The following is a 16,268-nucleotide window of genomic DNA, read 5'->3' as shown; positions in this document are numbered from 1 at the left end:
TAAAACAAGTGAATTTTGCTCGTCATTTACAATATCTACAGGTTCATAACCAAATCTTACTCAAGAGTTTAATAAAAATAAGTGCCATAAATCCAGGTGCATAAATGTTCTTTTGGCTCTTCACTGCTGATAGTGACAGACGTTGCCGTTCAAAACACTCAGTTTTATGTCCTCAACTCTCAGTGCCACACTGTTACTGCCAGGCAAACATTTTTCTCAAATTCTTGCTTCTTCTCAGGGCAAAATGTTCTCCACCATTTTCATAACACAGTCTTTGATAAATGTACCTTCAGTAAAAGGTTTGCCATGTTTAGCTATTAACATGGCCACTTCATAGCTTGCTTTGGTGGTATTTTCTTTTGACTCACAGGTCCGCATGAAGAATCGCTGTTGTGATGCCAGTGCAGCTTGGAGCTGCTTCACTTTTTCAGCACGGTCACTCCCTGTTAGCTTGTTGTATGTGTTAGCATGTTTAGTCTGGTAGTGTCTCTTTACGTTGAAATCCTTAAACAAGGCAACCATCTCACAAATTAGACAAGCACAATTGCCTTGATTTTCAGTGAAGAAGTATTGTAATTCCCATCTCTCTTGAAAGCGGCGGCCCTCACTGTTAACTTGCTTTCTTTGCAGTGGCCATGGCAGAAATGAGCGGAGAGGGGTTTGCTGCACGGAGGCAGACTGATAGTATTAAAGTGGTGCTGCCACCATTTGGTGAAAGGAGGAATTACAGTTTCAAGTTTTATGATTTATTTATTCTGTTTCACAGTGCAGGCGGGCTATAAATAATACATTATAAGACCGAAGCTGCGGGCCGTATGAAATCTGACCGCGGGCCGTGATTGGCCCCCGGGCCGGACTTTGGACATGCCTGCTCTACACCATTAAATTGGAAGGAAGTATTGATTTGGTCAGCTACACAAAGTGCACATCAACACATGCAAGCACATCATTAAGTCAATGCATTCATGAGAGTTTAAAAATCCTCCATTGACTCCTCAGTATCTGGGTGTCATTTCTCCAACTGCTCCTTGCTCATGGACCTCAAGCTGCTTTGGTTTGGCATTAAAACTCATTATCTAAATGCTCATCTATTATCCACCTTGTTTGCTTGAAAATGGTTAGCAAGTGGCTACAGCTGAAAATGACATTATGTGTGTGCAAACATGGTCAGAGACACAAACTTGTAATTTTGCAGACTGCAGCCAGGGAACTCTCCTCACATACATACTAATTTAAGGGGATTTTTTTATTTCATTTTAGAAAAAATAATGACAAATGTATTACCAAACTTATTAATGTTGAGAGGTTAGGAGCCCTTTGTATGCCAGGACTACTGGCATACTACTGGTTACGTTTTTGTGAATAAGAGTATGAAAACAAATTATATAGTAATAAATATATTTGGAACAATTCTAAACGGAATAGGGCATAAACAAGTGTCTTATTAGTGAGTTCCTTCACAGTAGCATTGTTTTAACTTGGAAAGTTAATATTTGAAAGAGGACGTAGTTTCTTTAGTCAGAACTTTACTTGAAATTCATTGGTCAGTTAGCAGGCAGTAACCGGAAGTAGCAACGTTAGCCTGACTGGCTAATCTCACTATACCCAGATAAAAAAAAACAACATCTTAATGTTTGTGTAAGAACAGGTGTGTGTTGTGGATTTGATATTATAGTCTTCGCGATGACGTCACAACCACATGCTTGCAGTAAGTAGCGTATTTAAGGCTTAATAAACGGAGTGAATGGGTGGTTGATCGACCGTTAGCAACCATGTAGCTAAAGCAGCTAACAGCAGAAACTTAGTATTTCTGGCCTTGACGCTTTTAAAAGTTTGTGCTTTGAGTCTACAGGACAAGTCAGTCTGTACGTCTGAGGTCACCTCTTCTCACCTTGTCCAGCTGAGGACCGAGAGACTGGGGACAGAAACAGAGTGGACACAGAACTACTGACCAAGGTATTAGACTCTGCTATTACACTTTATTTGATCAGATACCGAATTGTGTCTGATTCTAATTTCAGACAGAAGAAGATACAGGATATCTGCCTGAAACCTACATATTATAGAATATATGAAGGTTGAAGACAAGGACAGTGGAAAGGAAAAGTCGAGAGGAGTGAGGATCTCTGAGGTGATGAAGGTTGAAGCAGATGAACCTGGAGGGCTCAGGTTGGAGCCCCCCATACCTGCAGCATCCACATCACAACTGGATCAGACTGAAGACAACAAGGATCTCAGTAAGTCACACACATTGGCTTGTCTGAGGGAGAAAAGTACGTAAGCAGAAAGCACTTAGAAAGGATAAGTGTATCACCTTCTAAATAACAGAACAATGTTTTATTAAGCTTGTTTTGGATATAAAATAAAGCCAGGGGTATGAAACTGCAAGCTCCTCATCGACCCATCGGACCCATCTCCTTTTTGGGATAACAGTTAAGAGGTCCATAGCTCATCCATTTTTCTCCTAAAGCCAGTAACAAAAAGGGCTTTGTGATATTTGAACAAACACTTCAGGCGGCAGACACTATCAAAATATCTCATGCATTTTTGGGGGTGCACCGATCAGTCGACCTTGTTTCTTTGATTATGGGTGATCAGCAATCAGCCGATACATGTGAAACTGAACTTATCCACTGATCTTATTTACCTCTGCCGTAGGAGAGGACTGACTGACCAGAAAACTGCAATTGCTGCACCGCTAGTATTTTTATTTTCATCTTTTAATATTTTCTTTGTATGATGTGTCGTAATTTATATTTGGAGCTTGTTTACATCATTGCTGGGTTGCTATCCTTTTGGCTGACATGAGTAAATGTATATATAGCTTACTTATGATTGTTTTTTCATTAAAAAAAAAAAACTTAAGCACTAAATCAGATATAAATATTTAGTAGATTTTGTTTTGTGTATTAGATTTCATTGTTTTACTTTTATGATTTGCAGGTAATTGTAAATTTTTTTTCTGTGTTTCAATGATTTCAGATGTTCACATGATAAAAGCTAAAGAAGAGGTTCCCCATGACTGGAGCTCTAGTTTGTACCAGCAGAACTCAAACACCCCACACGTAAAGGAGGAAGAGGAGGAACTAAGGATCTGTCTGAAGGAAGAGCAGCTTACTGTGAAAAGTGAAGATGAAGAGAAACAGGTCATTGAGCAGATCAAAAGTGATGAAGAAAGTAAGACAGATGGTGCAACCAGGAGCCCAGCAGAGAAGAGAAAATCAGACCTTGATGGAGAGCACTGTGGAGAACCAGAACCAGACAGGAACCCAAATCCAGCATGCTTTTCTCAACAAAGTGAGATGGCAATTCACAAAACGGGCCAAAGTTCTCAATTGTGCTCTAAACCTGCTGTTCAGAGTGAAGTCCAATCAGGAGAAAAGCCGTTTAGTTGCAGTATTTGCGGCAAAAGTTTCAAAAATAAGAAATGTGTTAGATTGCACATGATGGTTCATGTACAAAGCAGGAACCATAGATGTGACCTTTGTGGAAAATGTTTTAAAAAAAACAGTTGCCTTCAGGAACACATTAGAGTCCACACTGGAGAGAAACCATTTGCCTGTGATGTTTGTGGTAGAAGGTTCCACGCAAAAACAATTCTTAGAGATCACCTAAAGGTTCATTCAGGAGAAAAACCTTTTTCCTGTGATACTTGTGGTGCAAGATTTAAAAGAAATGTCTGTCTTACGAAGCACTCGAAGATCCACGCTGCAGAGAGACCGTTTGTCTGTAGCCTTTGCAGTAAAGAGTTTGTACACGAAAATAATTTCACGAGACACATGCGTGTTCACACAGGAGAGAAACCGTTCATTTGTGGTTTTTGTAGTAAAGGATTTCCACTACAAACTCGTCTTAACAGTCACATGCGCGTTCACACAGGAGAGAGACCCTACAATTGCAGTGTATGCAGTAGAGCATTTTCATATCAAGAAACTTTAAAGCGACACATGTCTGTCCATACCGGAGAGAAACCATACACCTGCAGTGTTTGCAGTAGAAGCTTTTCACATAGTGATACTCTAAAAACCCACATGCGTGTTCACACTGGTGAGAAGCCATTTGTTTGTAGTGTTTGTAGTAGGGGATTTTCACAACAAAGATACCTTAATGGTCACATGAGTGTTCACTCAACATAGAGTTTGTTTAATTTCAGTGTTTGTAGTTGATAAGCAGGTCTAAGAAATTGATGATTGTAATTTAAAGTCTTGGAAGGAGACACAGATCAAGCAGAAACAGATCTCCACTCAACAGAGAGGTTTGTACCAGCAGATTTTACTAAAAGTATTTTACTAAAAGCTCCTTCAGCTTTTTTCAAATTTTCAGTTGGAAAGACAGGAATGAAGTCATAATTCTAACTAGGAAAGTTGGAGCTCGCCAGGCAACTCCATGTTTTCCATCAGTCGTATGCGCATGTATAGAATCTAGTGAAAGTTGTTAAAATAGACTATTATCACTTAACAATGTGAGTCTCATTTAATCAGCGGTGCTCATAGAGCTGCAAAATATTGGATATAAACAATATAAATATAATATATGAATATAATATAAACATGTTTTTGTCTGTTTCAATGTATAAAATATGGAGAAATATATACTAACCACCTTGTACTTTTAGTCGTCACCAATAGAAATGGCAAATCTCAGTTTTCCAGCTTGAGACCAGAATGCTCTGTATTAAGGTTTGAGGTCCAAACTGTGACTTGTGAGGCAACTCAAGTGCAGGTGGAGGTGGAGGTGAGCAGCCTGCTCAGTTGCATTGAACAATCCAGCTGCAGTTGTGGGAAAAAAAAAACTCTCAGGTTTTAGTTTCTGATGGATCTCCACCTCTTTTGGGAGGGAAAAAAACTCAAAAGGTTTGTATTCAGGGTGGTGAAGGATTTGGCCAAACCCCTATCTTTTTTTTTTTCTCTTAATGTCCTGCAGACATATGGGTCCTGTAAAGAGAGCAGATGTTAGCCAGGTACATTTTCTACAGATTGATTGGTGCTTCCTGTCAGACAGGAAGTCTCTGTGATCCACCTGCAGATGGAGTCAGAGATGTTGTCTTGAAACAAAGCTGGGATTTTGCTGCTGAAATGAGACCTGAAGTCCTCAAATAATATCCTGGTGTAGGTGCCTGGAGAGTTCAGATGCTGAAGCACAAAGTGACATGCAATATTACCAACATTGTCTACACACCTGTTGGCTTCATAGATGAACTGTACAGCGTGTGAGAGGATTGTTGTGTCTGTCTTTTTTTTTCCTGAGTATATCTTAGCTTTATTTGCTACTTATCTGATTGCAGTTGTGTTGGTGTTTTTGCATTAGAAATGTTAGTGCTGTGATTCTGTAGTGCAACAGTATCGGAAAGAAATGGTTGTGATATATACGGTACATTTCCAAGAAGAACTACATTGTTGCAACTTTTTCATATTTTAGATCTCTTCCCAATGAGGCAAAGAGCTGGAGTTGTAAAAGTAACCTTTTTGTTAATGTAACCAGGCTTCCCGATTTGGCAAAATATGAATTAACACCAAACAGAGCACGCTAAAACACAGCTGCACTCATCTGTGGTGGCACTTAAATTATCTTAGGGGCAACCTGGTAAGGTAAATACCTAATAAAAGACATTATATGATATAAATCTAAAAAAATATGTTGTAGTTAACTCTAAGAAGGATTTGTGCAATATTTTACATTTCCACCAGGCAAATAGCATTTGATCTTTGTTGTTTCAAAGCAAAATAAATGGGATTAGCTGCAATTGTTGCCTGCTAATATTTTCTCAAAAACCCTAAACTACTTTTTTAAACATAAACCTAAACTATACCAAACAGTGTAAGAGAAAGATCGGGATTACAAAACTGATTAAACCTACTGACGGACACTTTTAATTCTGCATAACAGTCTACTCCCAGCAAACCCACTTGACTTGTTTATGGTAATTGTTTCTATATTCCTGTAAATGTTGTGTTTCTGCTCAAAGTTTCAATTATCTTAATACAGTCATGCATTTTGTAGAACCAGCACTTTTTTCACAACTATGTATTTTTCCTTTTGACATTAATGTATATTCTCAACTTTTAAATTATATCTGTGTTCATCCTTATGTGCCTCTGTGTGATCCTCTGTGCATGTCAACATTGAGAAATAAATGGTAATTTTAGTGTTTGCTTTATTTGTGAATTAAATAGTTTCTTCAGGAAGTATTAGATATGCTTAAAAACTTTCATTTTTAAAATTGACTTTCTATAGATATTTTATTCTGATTAAATTGGGGGATGTATCAAAAACATGTTATCCCAGATTTTATTTTGAAACCTGGGTAATTAGGTTTTCTCAGCAGCTAGTTGAGAAAAGCATGAATGCACAAAGGAAAGCAGGTGAAATGAGAGTTGAATGGAAAAGGTAGGAAAGAAGCTGCAATAATATCAAGGCTCAGATTTAGACACTGAATTGAACAGCACACTATTTAAAAAAGTAAAAACCTATAGCAGTGGTGTCCAAAGTCATCCTGCATGTTTGGTCTTGAAGAAGATCATACAAAGGAAAACAATCATTAAACAGTTTTACTCAATCGTTTTGTTTCCTTGGAGGAAATAAAATCTCAGAAGTGTTTTTTTAGTACAGAATGATCGGCTAACTTTGAACAATGTTTATATAACCCAACATGAGTTCTTTGCAGCTCAAAAAAAATAGAAATGACCTTTTTTATCGCAATAAAAGCCTCTAAATTCACCCAATATTTCAAAGTGCAATTTAGTACTGCTACTAAACAAAAGTCAATTTTTTCCCGATTTGGCAATCGGGAAAAAATTCCCGATTGCTGCACATAATGCAGAGATGGATTAAACTCGTTGACAATTTAGAAAAATTAACTGATTAAATTCACAAATAAACGGTTTCTCTCCTGTATGAACAGGCATGTGTTTCTTTAGAATCTCTAGTCTTGAAAATCCTTTATCGCAAACCCTACCAACAAAAGGTTTGTCTCCTGTATGAACAAGCATGTTATTCTTTAGACTAATTGAATGGGAAAATCTTTTGTAGCAAAAGCCACAAGTCAATGGTTTCTCTTCCATGTGAACACGCATGTGACTCATCAAATGAATTAGTTGAGAAAATCCTTTACTACAAACACTACAAATAATCGGTCTCTCTCTGGTGTGAATATGCATGTGACTCTTTAGATTTCCTTGTCGCAAAAACCTTTTTCTACAAACACTACAAACAAATGGTTTCTCTGTGGAATGGATCTGTATGTGCTTTTTAAAAATTGATTTTAACCAAAATCATGAACCACAAACATCACGTGAAAAAGGGTTTTCTTCCGAGTGGACCTTCTTGTGAGTAGTAAGACTTGTCTTTCCATGAAAACTTCTACAGCAAACATCACAGGCAAAAGGTTTCTCTCCGGGGTGGACATTGTGTCTGAAGAGAACACTTTTCTACAAATCCTTTACCACAAAGATCACAACTATGCTCTCTCTTTCCTGTGTGAGTCATCATGTGTAATTTAACAAAATGCTTACGTCTGAAACTTTTATCGCACAAATTGCAACCAAATGATTTCTCCCCATCTGCCATGTTACTTTGCTGGGAGGGACATACAGGCTCTGGGTCCCCGTCTGGTTCTGGCCTTCTAAAGTTCTCTGCAACAGGTTCAGGTGAACTGCTGGTTGGAACTTCTGTCTCTAGATGGTCTTCAGTTTGGATTTGATAAAGCTCTGATAAATGAGGTTTCTCTCCATCTTTAATCTTCACAGTAAGCAACTCTTCTTCCTGACTGATCCACAGTCTCTCCTCTTCCTCCTTCATGTGGGCTTCTGGATTCTCACTGTCCAAACTAGGACTCCAATCATGGGGAACCTCTTTAATCATAAACATCCGATGAACTGGAAATAATGAAACACAAACGGGCATTAATGGTTGCTGACAATTTTATAAATTAAATTATATAGACTGTAAGGGTAAAAAAAAAAGAAATATATTGCACATTTTCACAATAGTTTTTTTTTTAGATCAGGTGTTAAGCATTTATAGTAATTAGAAGACCATCATCAAAAAGATATAGTTAAGGACACTTTATGTGGCTGATTTTAATTTTTCAGATATCAGAATAAGTTTAAAAAAAAGACTGAAAACTCAAACAGTAACTCAGGTCTATCCAAACTCCTTAGTTAAAACCATGTAGGAACCCTGGATATAAAACTGTTGGAAGCTTCATTCCAGTCTGTCAAAGATCTGGTTGGGCACATGGTGTCTGTTGCAATATGAGTGGCCCTGTGATGGACATCCGACCTGCTTCAACCTTCATCATGTCAGACATCCTCACTCCACCCCGGATCCTCCTTTTTTACAATCCTTGTCTTCAAACTTCACATGTTCCACTAATATAACCTGGATCTTCTGTTTTTCTGCTGCCTGAAACTGGAATCAGACACAAGTCAACCTCTGATCAAATAAAGTGTATTGATAGAAAATGTAAACAGTAGCAGAGCAGAGTCTTATTGCCTTGTCAGAGGTTCTGGGTCCACTCTGTAGCTGTAGTCTCTCGGTCCTAAACTAAACCATGGATTGTTATAGGTTTAAAAGTCTCTAGTTAGCTGCTTCAGCTCCACAGTGGCTAACATGCATTTCCTCTCACCGATTAAGCCAAATTACTTTATGTACGGCTACCTTAGGCGATACATAATCAAAGAGATTAAACACAAACACGTAGAAGTAATATCCTTGCGCAGGATTATGCTACCTGTAATCACAGGTTAGCGGTTTTCCCCTCGGAACTTAGCTAGTCAAGCTAACGTCGTTCTTCCTACTGACTGACCAATGAATGACAAACATAGGAGAAAAAAACACAACACAAACGTATACTTTTCATAAGAAAATAACTTAAATTAGCATTTAAATTCGGTGTTGAGTAAGCGACAGTGATTTGATTTGTCTTATAGACTGGTGAAACAAAAAATAGTAGAGAAAGGCATTTGGAAAATAAGCTTTGTTGTGAAAAGCGGAAGTACAAGAGCTTAACTTATCATTCATTGGTTAGTGAGGAGGAAGTAGCCTGATGTAAAATGCTAGCTTTAGTTTTTAATTCCCGTTTGATAAATGGCTTAAAGTTTCTGGAAGTCAAGCGTAGTGCTGATGTTTTAGACCATTTACTCGACAATATTCGTGAGGATATTGCGCTGATATGTTTGCTTTGAATATTTCTAGCCTTTGTTGCGGTGCATACTATAATAATAATAATGAACTGTTAGCTACCGTGGAGCTAAAGCAGCTAGCTGCAGAGACGTTTTGGGTAACTTGTCGTGGGTTCTTGGGCTAGAGTTATGCGACTGAAACACCGATTTACTAAAAAATGTGAAGATTGAAACCAAGGATTGTAAAAAGGAAAATTCCAGGTTACTGAGATGTTGAAGGTGGAAGCAGATGAATCTGGGGGGCTCAGCTTGGAGCCCTCCATGCCATCCACATCAGAACTGGAGGAAAAGACACAAGACAACAAAGATCTCAGTAAGTTAGAAAAGTATGCAAAGTTCTCTCTTGGAGTAAAAAAAAAAACACTTGCTACTCTGCCTAATTGTCAACAATTTCATACAAAAGTTTATTTGCCAGCACTGCTGCATTAGTGCTTAACACGAAACTTGCACAACTTAACTGAATTCAAATGTGCATTATTTCAAGCTTAGACAAAGAACTTAAAGGGTAATGTAGACCATGACAAGCAGTAGTTTAGGTTTTCCAGATTAAATAAACAAACTACATTTATAATCCAGGCATAATACAACCGCTCGATTCTAACTTCCCTCTGATGTTCATCTCTTTCTTATCAGCTCTAGAAGCTGGAGGTTGGTTAGGTTGGGGAATCTGTCATATAAATCTTTATTTCCTGATCTCAAACAGGAGAAATAGATTGACTGGCTGTTTAAAAAATTGAGTTGCCTATTTTCTACAGAGCTACCACCTTACAAAAGTGCAACAATGTACATAACATCCTTCTCTTTAAAGCACTGTGCTACTGATAAGGAATATATCAGAATATATTTGTGGTGGCCACTCTCAGTCTAGTGGTTGGTGTAGGCATCCTAAAATGGCTTAATGCTGTATATTCTTGGAAGTTTTATGAGTCCCTTTTGTTCCCTGCAAAAGAGGGAACAAGAGAACATCCAACATTTTGGTTAATGTTCTCATTTCCAAACATTTTGACTTTTTATCAGTGTTAATTAGCTATTGCTTTTTATCTTAGATGTTAAGGAGAATGTTGTTTCATTATGTAAAATATAACATTTTTGTAAAATTGTTAGCCATAATTAATGTCCATCAATGTTATATCTTTCCCAGTCCTTGAGATTTTGGAGATTAAAGAAGAGTTTCCCAATAACATGAACTCCAGTTTGGACCAGCAGAACCCAGAGCTCCCTCTCATAAAGGAGGAAGTAGAGGAGGAACAGCGGATCAGTCAGGAGGAAGAGTTGCTTAATGTGAAGATTGATGATGACGAGAAACCTCAGTTGTCAGAACTTCATCAAATCAAAACTGAAGATGACCTAGAGACAGAAGTTCCAACCAGCAGTTCACTTGAACCTTTTGCAGAGAACTTTAGACGACCAGAACCAGACAAGGACCCAGAGCCTGTATGTCCCTCCCAGCAAAGTAACATGGCAGATGGAGAGAAAGCATTTGGCTGCAATCTTTGTGGCAAAAGATTCAGACGTAAGCATTCTGTAAAATTACACATGATGACTCACACAGGAAAGAGAGAGCATAGTTGTGATCTTTGTGGTAAAGGATTTGTAGAAAAGCGTTCTCTTCAGACACACATGAATGTGCACACTGGAGAGAAACCTTTTGCCTGTGACGTTTGTTGTAAGAGTTTTAAGTCAAAGCCAAATCTTAGAGCCCACGTACGTATTCACATGAGCGAGAAACCCTATACTTGTAGTGTTTGTAGTAAAGGATTTTCAGCAAAAAACAATTTGAACATACACATGATTGTTCACACGGGAGAGAAACCATTTGTTTGTAGTGTTTGTAATAAAAGATTTCCAGTACACGCTAATCTGCAGCGTCACATGTGTGTTCACACAGGAGAGAAACCGTTTATTTGCAATGTATGCAGTAAAGGGTTTTCAGAGAAGAACAAATTAAACATACATATGGTTGTTCACACAGGAGAGAAACCATTTATTTGTAATGTTTGTACTAAAAGATTTGCCCGACAGGATTGTCTTCAACGTCACATGTGTGTTCACACAGGAGAGAAGCCATTTGTCTGCAGCATTTGCAGTAAAGGATTTTTACAACCAGCTCTTCTACAGAGTCACATGTGTGTTCACACAGGGGAGAAACCATTCAGTTGTGGTATTTGTAGTAAAGGATTTTTATCAAAGAAGACTTTAAATAGACACATGGTGGTTCACACAATAGAAAAACCATTTTCTTGTGGTGTCTGTAGTAAAGTATTTACACGACAGGAGACTCTGCAGAATCACATGTGTGTTCACACAGGAGAGAAGCCCTATACTTGTAGTTTTTGCAGTAAAGGTTTTTCAGCGAAAAAGTGTCTAAATAGGCATGTGGTTATTCACACTGGAGAAAAATCATTTTGCTAGTGTTGGCAATAATGGGTTTTCATGACAAGTTCTCCTAAACACTCCAGTGTTTGTTCATGAAAGATATCATTTGTACTGTTTTGTGTAGGGGATACTTTTTATAGCAAGCTCACCTATACAGTCACTTATGTGTACAAACAGAAAGGATTTGTTTGAAGCCAAGGATTTTCGCATTATTGCATTTTTGTTTTCTATGTGCACTGTTTCATTTCTCAATGATTATTCAGATGAATTCAGTTTTGTTTAGGACCAAATTGCAACAAATATAATCTCTAGGTACTTTACAAAAAACTGAATCCAGTCATACAAAAATACAGTCAACTAAATACATTACAATTCAGTCCTAATTAATAATGTTGTCAAGTTTAGTTCATTGTTCAAATTGGTATAGAAAACCTAGCTAATTGCATTGAGACTAACGGTGATAAATTTGTACCGAATATAAACCAAGTTACCTTCTAGAAATTTACCATTAAATACACAGTATTCCATTTATTTTAATTTATTTTTTTCCTAAGACTGTAAATACCTGCTTTTTGGAATGTAAGCATCTGATACTGTTGGGTAAAAACCTGTAAAAGTTAGTTGACCGTTATGCATTAAATACATGTTGTTGTATTTATTTGTTTCCAATGACTTTGATAAATGTAAAACAAAAGCTTCATACACTACTTTAAAGACTTTAATTAAACTAAAAAAATAAATAAATCAGATGAAGGACTTGAAAATTTCTCCCAACATAATGAGTTTAACGCATGTTTAATTTATTCTGTACAAGAAAAAAAAACTCTTACTGCAATTATAACTGATATGTGTAGAAAATCATTAAAATCTTTTATTTTGAAGGTTTGTATAACAAAAGTCTTAAGGAAATGTTTGTTTCTTGTTGGAAAGAGCTATAATTATGCCTGAATTTAACTCATCAAATTATGAACTTTATTTTTTGCCTTCTTTTTTTAAAGGTAGTAGATTGTATGAACAGAATTAATTTACCATCTTTAGAATAATCCGCTCCTTCCTCCAGAACACTTTGACTTAAAACCAAAGTACTTCACAAAACGTGTCATCTGTCATTCTAGTTTTTGATGCAAAGAAATTGATTTCATCTACTGTATTTTGATGTAAAAGCTGAACTAAGGACATAACTTGAAAGTTAGAAACAGCTAAAAACTGTACAACTCATTTGTTACATTCTATGTTTTGGAACTATGTCAAACTGTATTGTCCCCGTTTAAATAATAAAAAAAAGTTATCTTCAAAAAAAGAAAAGATCCTAAAAGCTTGAACTTCTGTCTGTTTTTGTGGGTGGAGCAATATACATAAAAATCACTAGGAATGATGTGGATGAATCTCTTAGCCTCTATTTAACAGCATTCAAGTAAAATGGATTTTTAATTAACAGTACCCTACATAGTTTTAGTATATCTTTTTGTACCATGGAAGTATTTTTCTTCTACTAAAGTCAAGTATGACATTGATGACAGGATTTATAAAAGATAGCAGTATTAAGAAATGTTTTTACACAGAAATATTAACCCTTTGGAGTCTTGGGTCTAAATGGCCGTTTTGGTCTAATTTTGAATTTACCCTTATATTTTCACCATAAAAACTATTTACCTTACCTTGTTTGGTATCATTATTTTCAGAACATCCTAAACTTTGTGATTTTACAGTGTTTGTTTCATTTTGACAAAATTTATTATCACATTGGAGCAAAAAACACACACAGAAACAAAATCCGAGTAGAAAAAATATTGATATTTTTACTATAATATTCACAAAAATGTTGAACAAACCATTTTTACAGCCTAACATGAAAAGTTTTTGGGTAAATTTTAAGAACTTTTGTACAAACTTAGTAAAAAACAAATTACTAGTCATATTTTCACCATATTGTGGGTAATTTCCCAGGCGTTTTTTTTACAACTATTTACAAAATATGTCAATATCTCCATCACAAATTTTCTCCAACATCACAATGTCTCACCCCCCCCCCCACTTTCAACTATTTACAATATTTGCAAAATGGGTGCCACAAGACAAAACAAATTACTTGTGCCACTGTGCAAAGCAGTTTCTGTCAATCAGAAGGCACAATGGCACATCACAGCCCTCATTTGCCCCATTTGCTTGATTTTTTGCAGCATATCTGTTTGTGTTGTCACAGATGGTTTTGACTGTATCAGCTGCAAAAAACAACAAAAACAGCTCACTTGGACTGTGGTTGGACATCAGATCCATCTGTGGTCCTGGTGTTCTCCTTGGTTGAAAGCGGCTTACAACAGGGGCTGCATCTGCGTCCTCTTCAGTGTTCCACTGTCCAGCCCGTGTTTCTGGTGCTGCCTCAGTCAGAGGAGATCTGGATCTTGTCCGAGTTCGCTGCGCTCTCCGTGGTGTCCTCTGATGTGTGGGCCTCAACTGGACAGAGCACGTGGGAGTTTCCTCCTCCTCCTCCTCCTCCCTGAATAGAATGGAGGGATCACCAAGCTGGAGATGGAAATTAGCATATAATGTGTTTCAGTGTGCATCTACTCCGATTATAATAATTTACTGTACATATCCCATGCCAAACAAAGAAATAAAACAAGAAAAAAAAACAAAAACAAACCTCATCGTCAAGCTCAAACTCCGAGTCCGAACCTTCTGGCAGCGCGCCTTCGTCCTCTTCACATTCGAACATGTACTTCAGGGCTTGCTGCGCAGTCATGTAGCGACTCATTTTGACACACACTAAACACTAAAAACCGTCTACAAACACTACACACAAACACTAATGCACACTAACTAACACACGTATGATCTAAAAATCTAATACAAAACACTACTTCCAAAAAATCTAATACAAAACACTACTAGTAAAATCCGAAATCTCAACAGCGCACCGTTCTCTTCCGCCACAAAACTCTCTCCCCGCGCTGCTGTTCCGATCTCAAGTCAAAATGGCCGAAAATGCTTTCTGATTGGTTGCTTCGGAAATGTGGTGCACTTGGAGGAACTCGGAAAAATGGCTTTCATGTTGCATTCGTTCACTTTTTGGTCATAAAACAACTACTGATTGCACTCAGCATGCGTAAAATGCGCACTACGCTATGGCTAAAATGATCGATCATATTCCTGGTTTTATTTGGAAGTAAATATAAAACAAAATCAATATAAAAACACTACTTTTACAAAGTTTGAAGTCTCTACTGTCCAACAGAAATGAAACGCACACTTCTCATGGCGTCTTTTTTTTATACAGACGTCTTTTAAATGCATGACGTCATGCCCGCCACAGGGCGGGCGTCGACCTCAAAGGGTTTTAATCAATGGTTTTCAATTAACCAGCATGCAGCACCATAAGTACTAACTTTAATGCATAAATTTCATATACGAAATAATATAAATCAAAGACTCAGAGACTTAACTATTTGACAGCGAGTACACAAAAGTTTTAAAACTCCAAAGTTTTCAAGAAAAGAGAGAAAACGATCACAGAAAAATAAAAAAAACTCAAACACTTCAGAGTTACAACCAAGACATTTTTTATATTTATTTACCAAAGTAATCATTCCCATCTACAGAGGACGGTTTTCTAGGACAGACTTGAATCCAATAAACAATTCTGTTCGTGACCACTGCTTGCAGCAAAGTCAGCGTAACACTTTCTATGCAATAGTTACATAAATACAACTCTGATCAAAAAATAAAAAGATGTTGACAAAGCAAGAACACCAACCTGAACAAGCTGTATGGAGTGAGCTCTGCTAGTTGGAAGAAATACATGGTTTTGTAGTTTGCAGAGCTCCACTATTAGTCCATTGCATCCAGCTTATTAAATAAAAATCATCCTAATAACGGACTACATATTTTATATTGAACAAATATACAAATAAATAAAAACACAATATCCATTATTTAAATGTATTCACATTTTAGACTGAACACTAAAAGTGTCAGTACAATCCAACATATATCCTATTTAAAAACATGATAAACGGGGCAAAGAAGACAATTATATTAAACTGGGGATTCCGGATTTTATTTTTTAAACACATGGGACATGTATAGTTTTGCATCTTATTTATTTTTATTAAGGCAGGCACTAAGTATTAAATTGTATTGCTAGCTTTTAACACCATTCTTGAACAAAACATTTCTGCCTTAAATGTCAAATGTTAGTGTTCACAGGAAACCAGTTTCACAGAGCACGCCTTGGCAGGTGGATCATTCTAAGAAATTAAATACAATAAAAAAGGTTACTATTTTATGACATGTTATTAATTCAGATATATCGAAACAAAATTCTCTTGTACTGAAGATACTGATGTAGTAGTGGTATCTCCCTTCAAGGGATCACAAGCACCAATGACAAGAGCAAGACCTGTAACATGACGCCCAAGCAGCAGAGGGCAGCTGTAGCAATAACAATACGGCAATCAGATCTGGATGTCTGGTGATTTACTGTATACACTGTTCTTTTTTTTTTCAAACTTTTTGAAATAATTTCCATGTTTTAAGCACTGGTGGACCTCTGCTGTCGCCTCCTGCCAGTTCAAGTAAAAATAATCATTTTTATTTGTAATAACTGGACAGTATTTTATGTAATTGTCTTGTACAGTTTATTATTATCATTGTTAATTTCGATTTTTATTTACAGTGGGTCTGTTTCCGCTTCATTCAGGGCTCTGCTAC

At 36.9% G+C, this 16,268-nt stretch overlaps 1 protein-coding gene and 1 long non-coding RNA gene across 5 annotated transcripts; one reads left to right on the top strand and one right to left on the bottom strand.

Moving 5' to 3' along the window:
- Positions 1-1,443: 1,443 nt before the first annotated feature.
- Positions 1,444-12,880, top strand: LOC116727453 (gastrula zinc finger protein XlCGF57.1-like). Of its 4 annotated transcripts, XM_032574890.1 has the most exons (4): positions 1,446-1,708; positions 1,853-1,956; positions 2,022-2,237; positions 10,324-12,880. In XM_032574890.1, exons 3-4 carry the CDS (start codon positions 2,072-2,074, stop codon positions 11,592-11,594), a joined length of 1,437 nt encoding a protein of 478 aa, XP_032430781.1. In that variant the 5' UTR covers positions 1,446-1,708; positions 1,853-1,956; positions 2,022-2,071; the 3' UTR covers positions 11,595-12,880. The 4 variants fall into 4 exon arrangements, with proteins under 4 accessions (XP_032430783.1, XP_032430781.1, XP_032430785.1 ...); XM_032574892.1 differs by having other exon boundaries at positions 1,444-1,708; positions 1,853-2,237; XM_032574894.1 differs by lacking the exon at positions 10,324-12,880 and adding an exon at positions 2,983-6,146 and having other exon boundaries at positions 1,533-1,956.
- LOC116727461 (uncharacterized) lies at positions 7,313-8,409 on the bottom strand. Its single transcript, XR_004340804.1, has 2 exons — positions 8,281-8,409; positions 7,313-7,874 (listed from the first exon to the last, which is right to left on the bottom strand). It is a non-coding gene; the product is annotated as an uncharacterized LOC116727461 (long non-coding RNA).
- Positions 12,881-16,268: the final 3,388 nt, after the last annotated feature.

The sequence above is a fragment of the Xiphophorus hellerii genome, chromosome 10, assembly GCF_003331165.1.
Source record: "Xiphophorus hellerii strain 12219 chromosome 10, Xiphophorus_hellerii-4.1, whole genome shotgun sequence".
Taxonomy (NCBI): Eukaryota; Metazoa; Chordata; class Actinopteri; order Cyprinodontiformes; family Poeciliidae; genus Xiphophorus; species Xiphophorus hellerii.
This window is presented reverse-complemented; position numbering and strand designations above follow the sequence as displayed.

Coding starts and splice junctions, on each gene's coding strand:
- LOC116727453 (XM_032574892.1), top strand. CDS start 2,072: ATGAAGGTTGAAGACAAGGACAGTGGAAAGGAAAAGTCGAGAGGAGTG. Junction 2,238..10,323: donor TGAAGACAACAAGGATCTCA/GTAAGTCACACA, acceptor TATCTTTCCCAG/TCCTTGAGATTTTGGAGATT.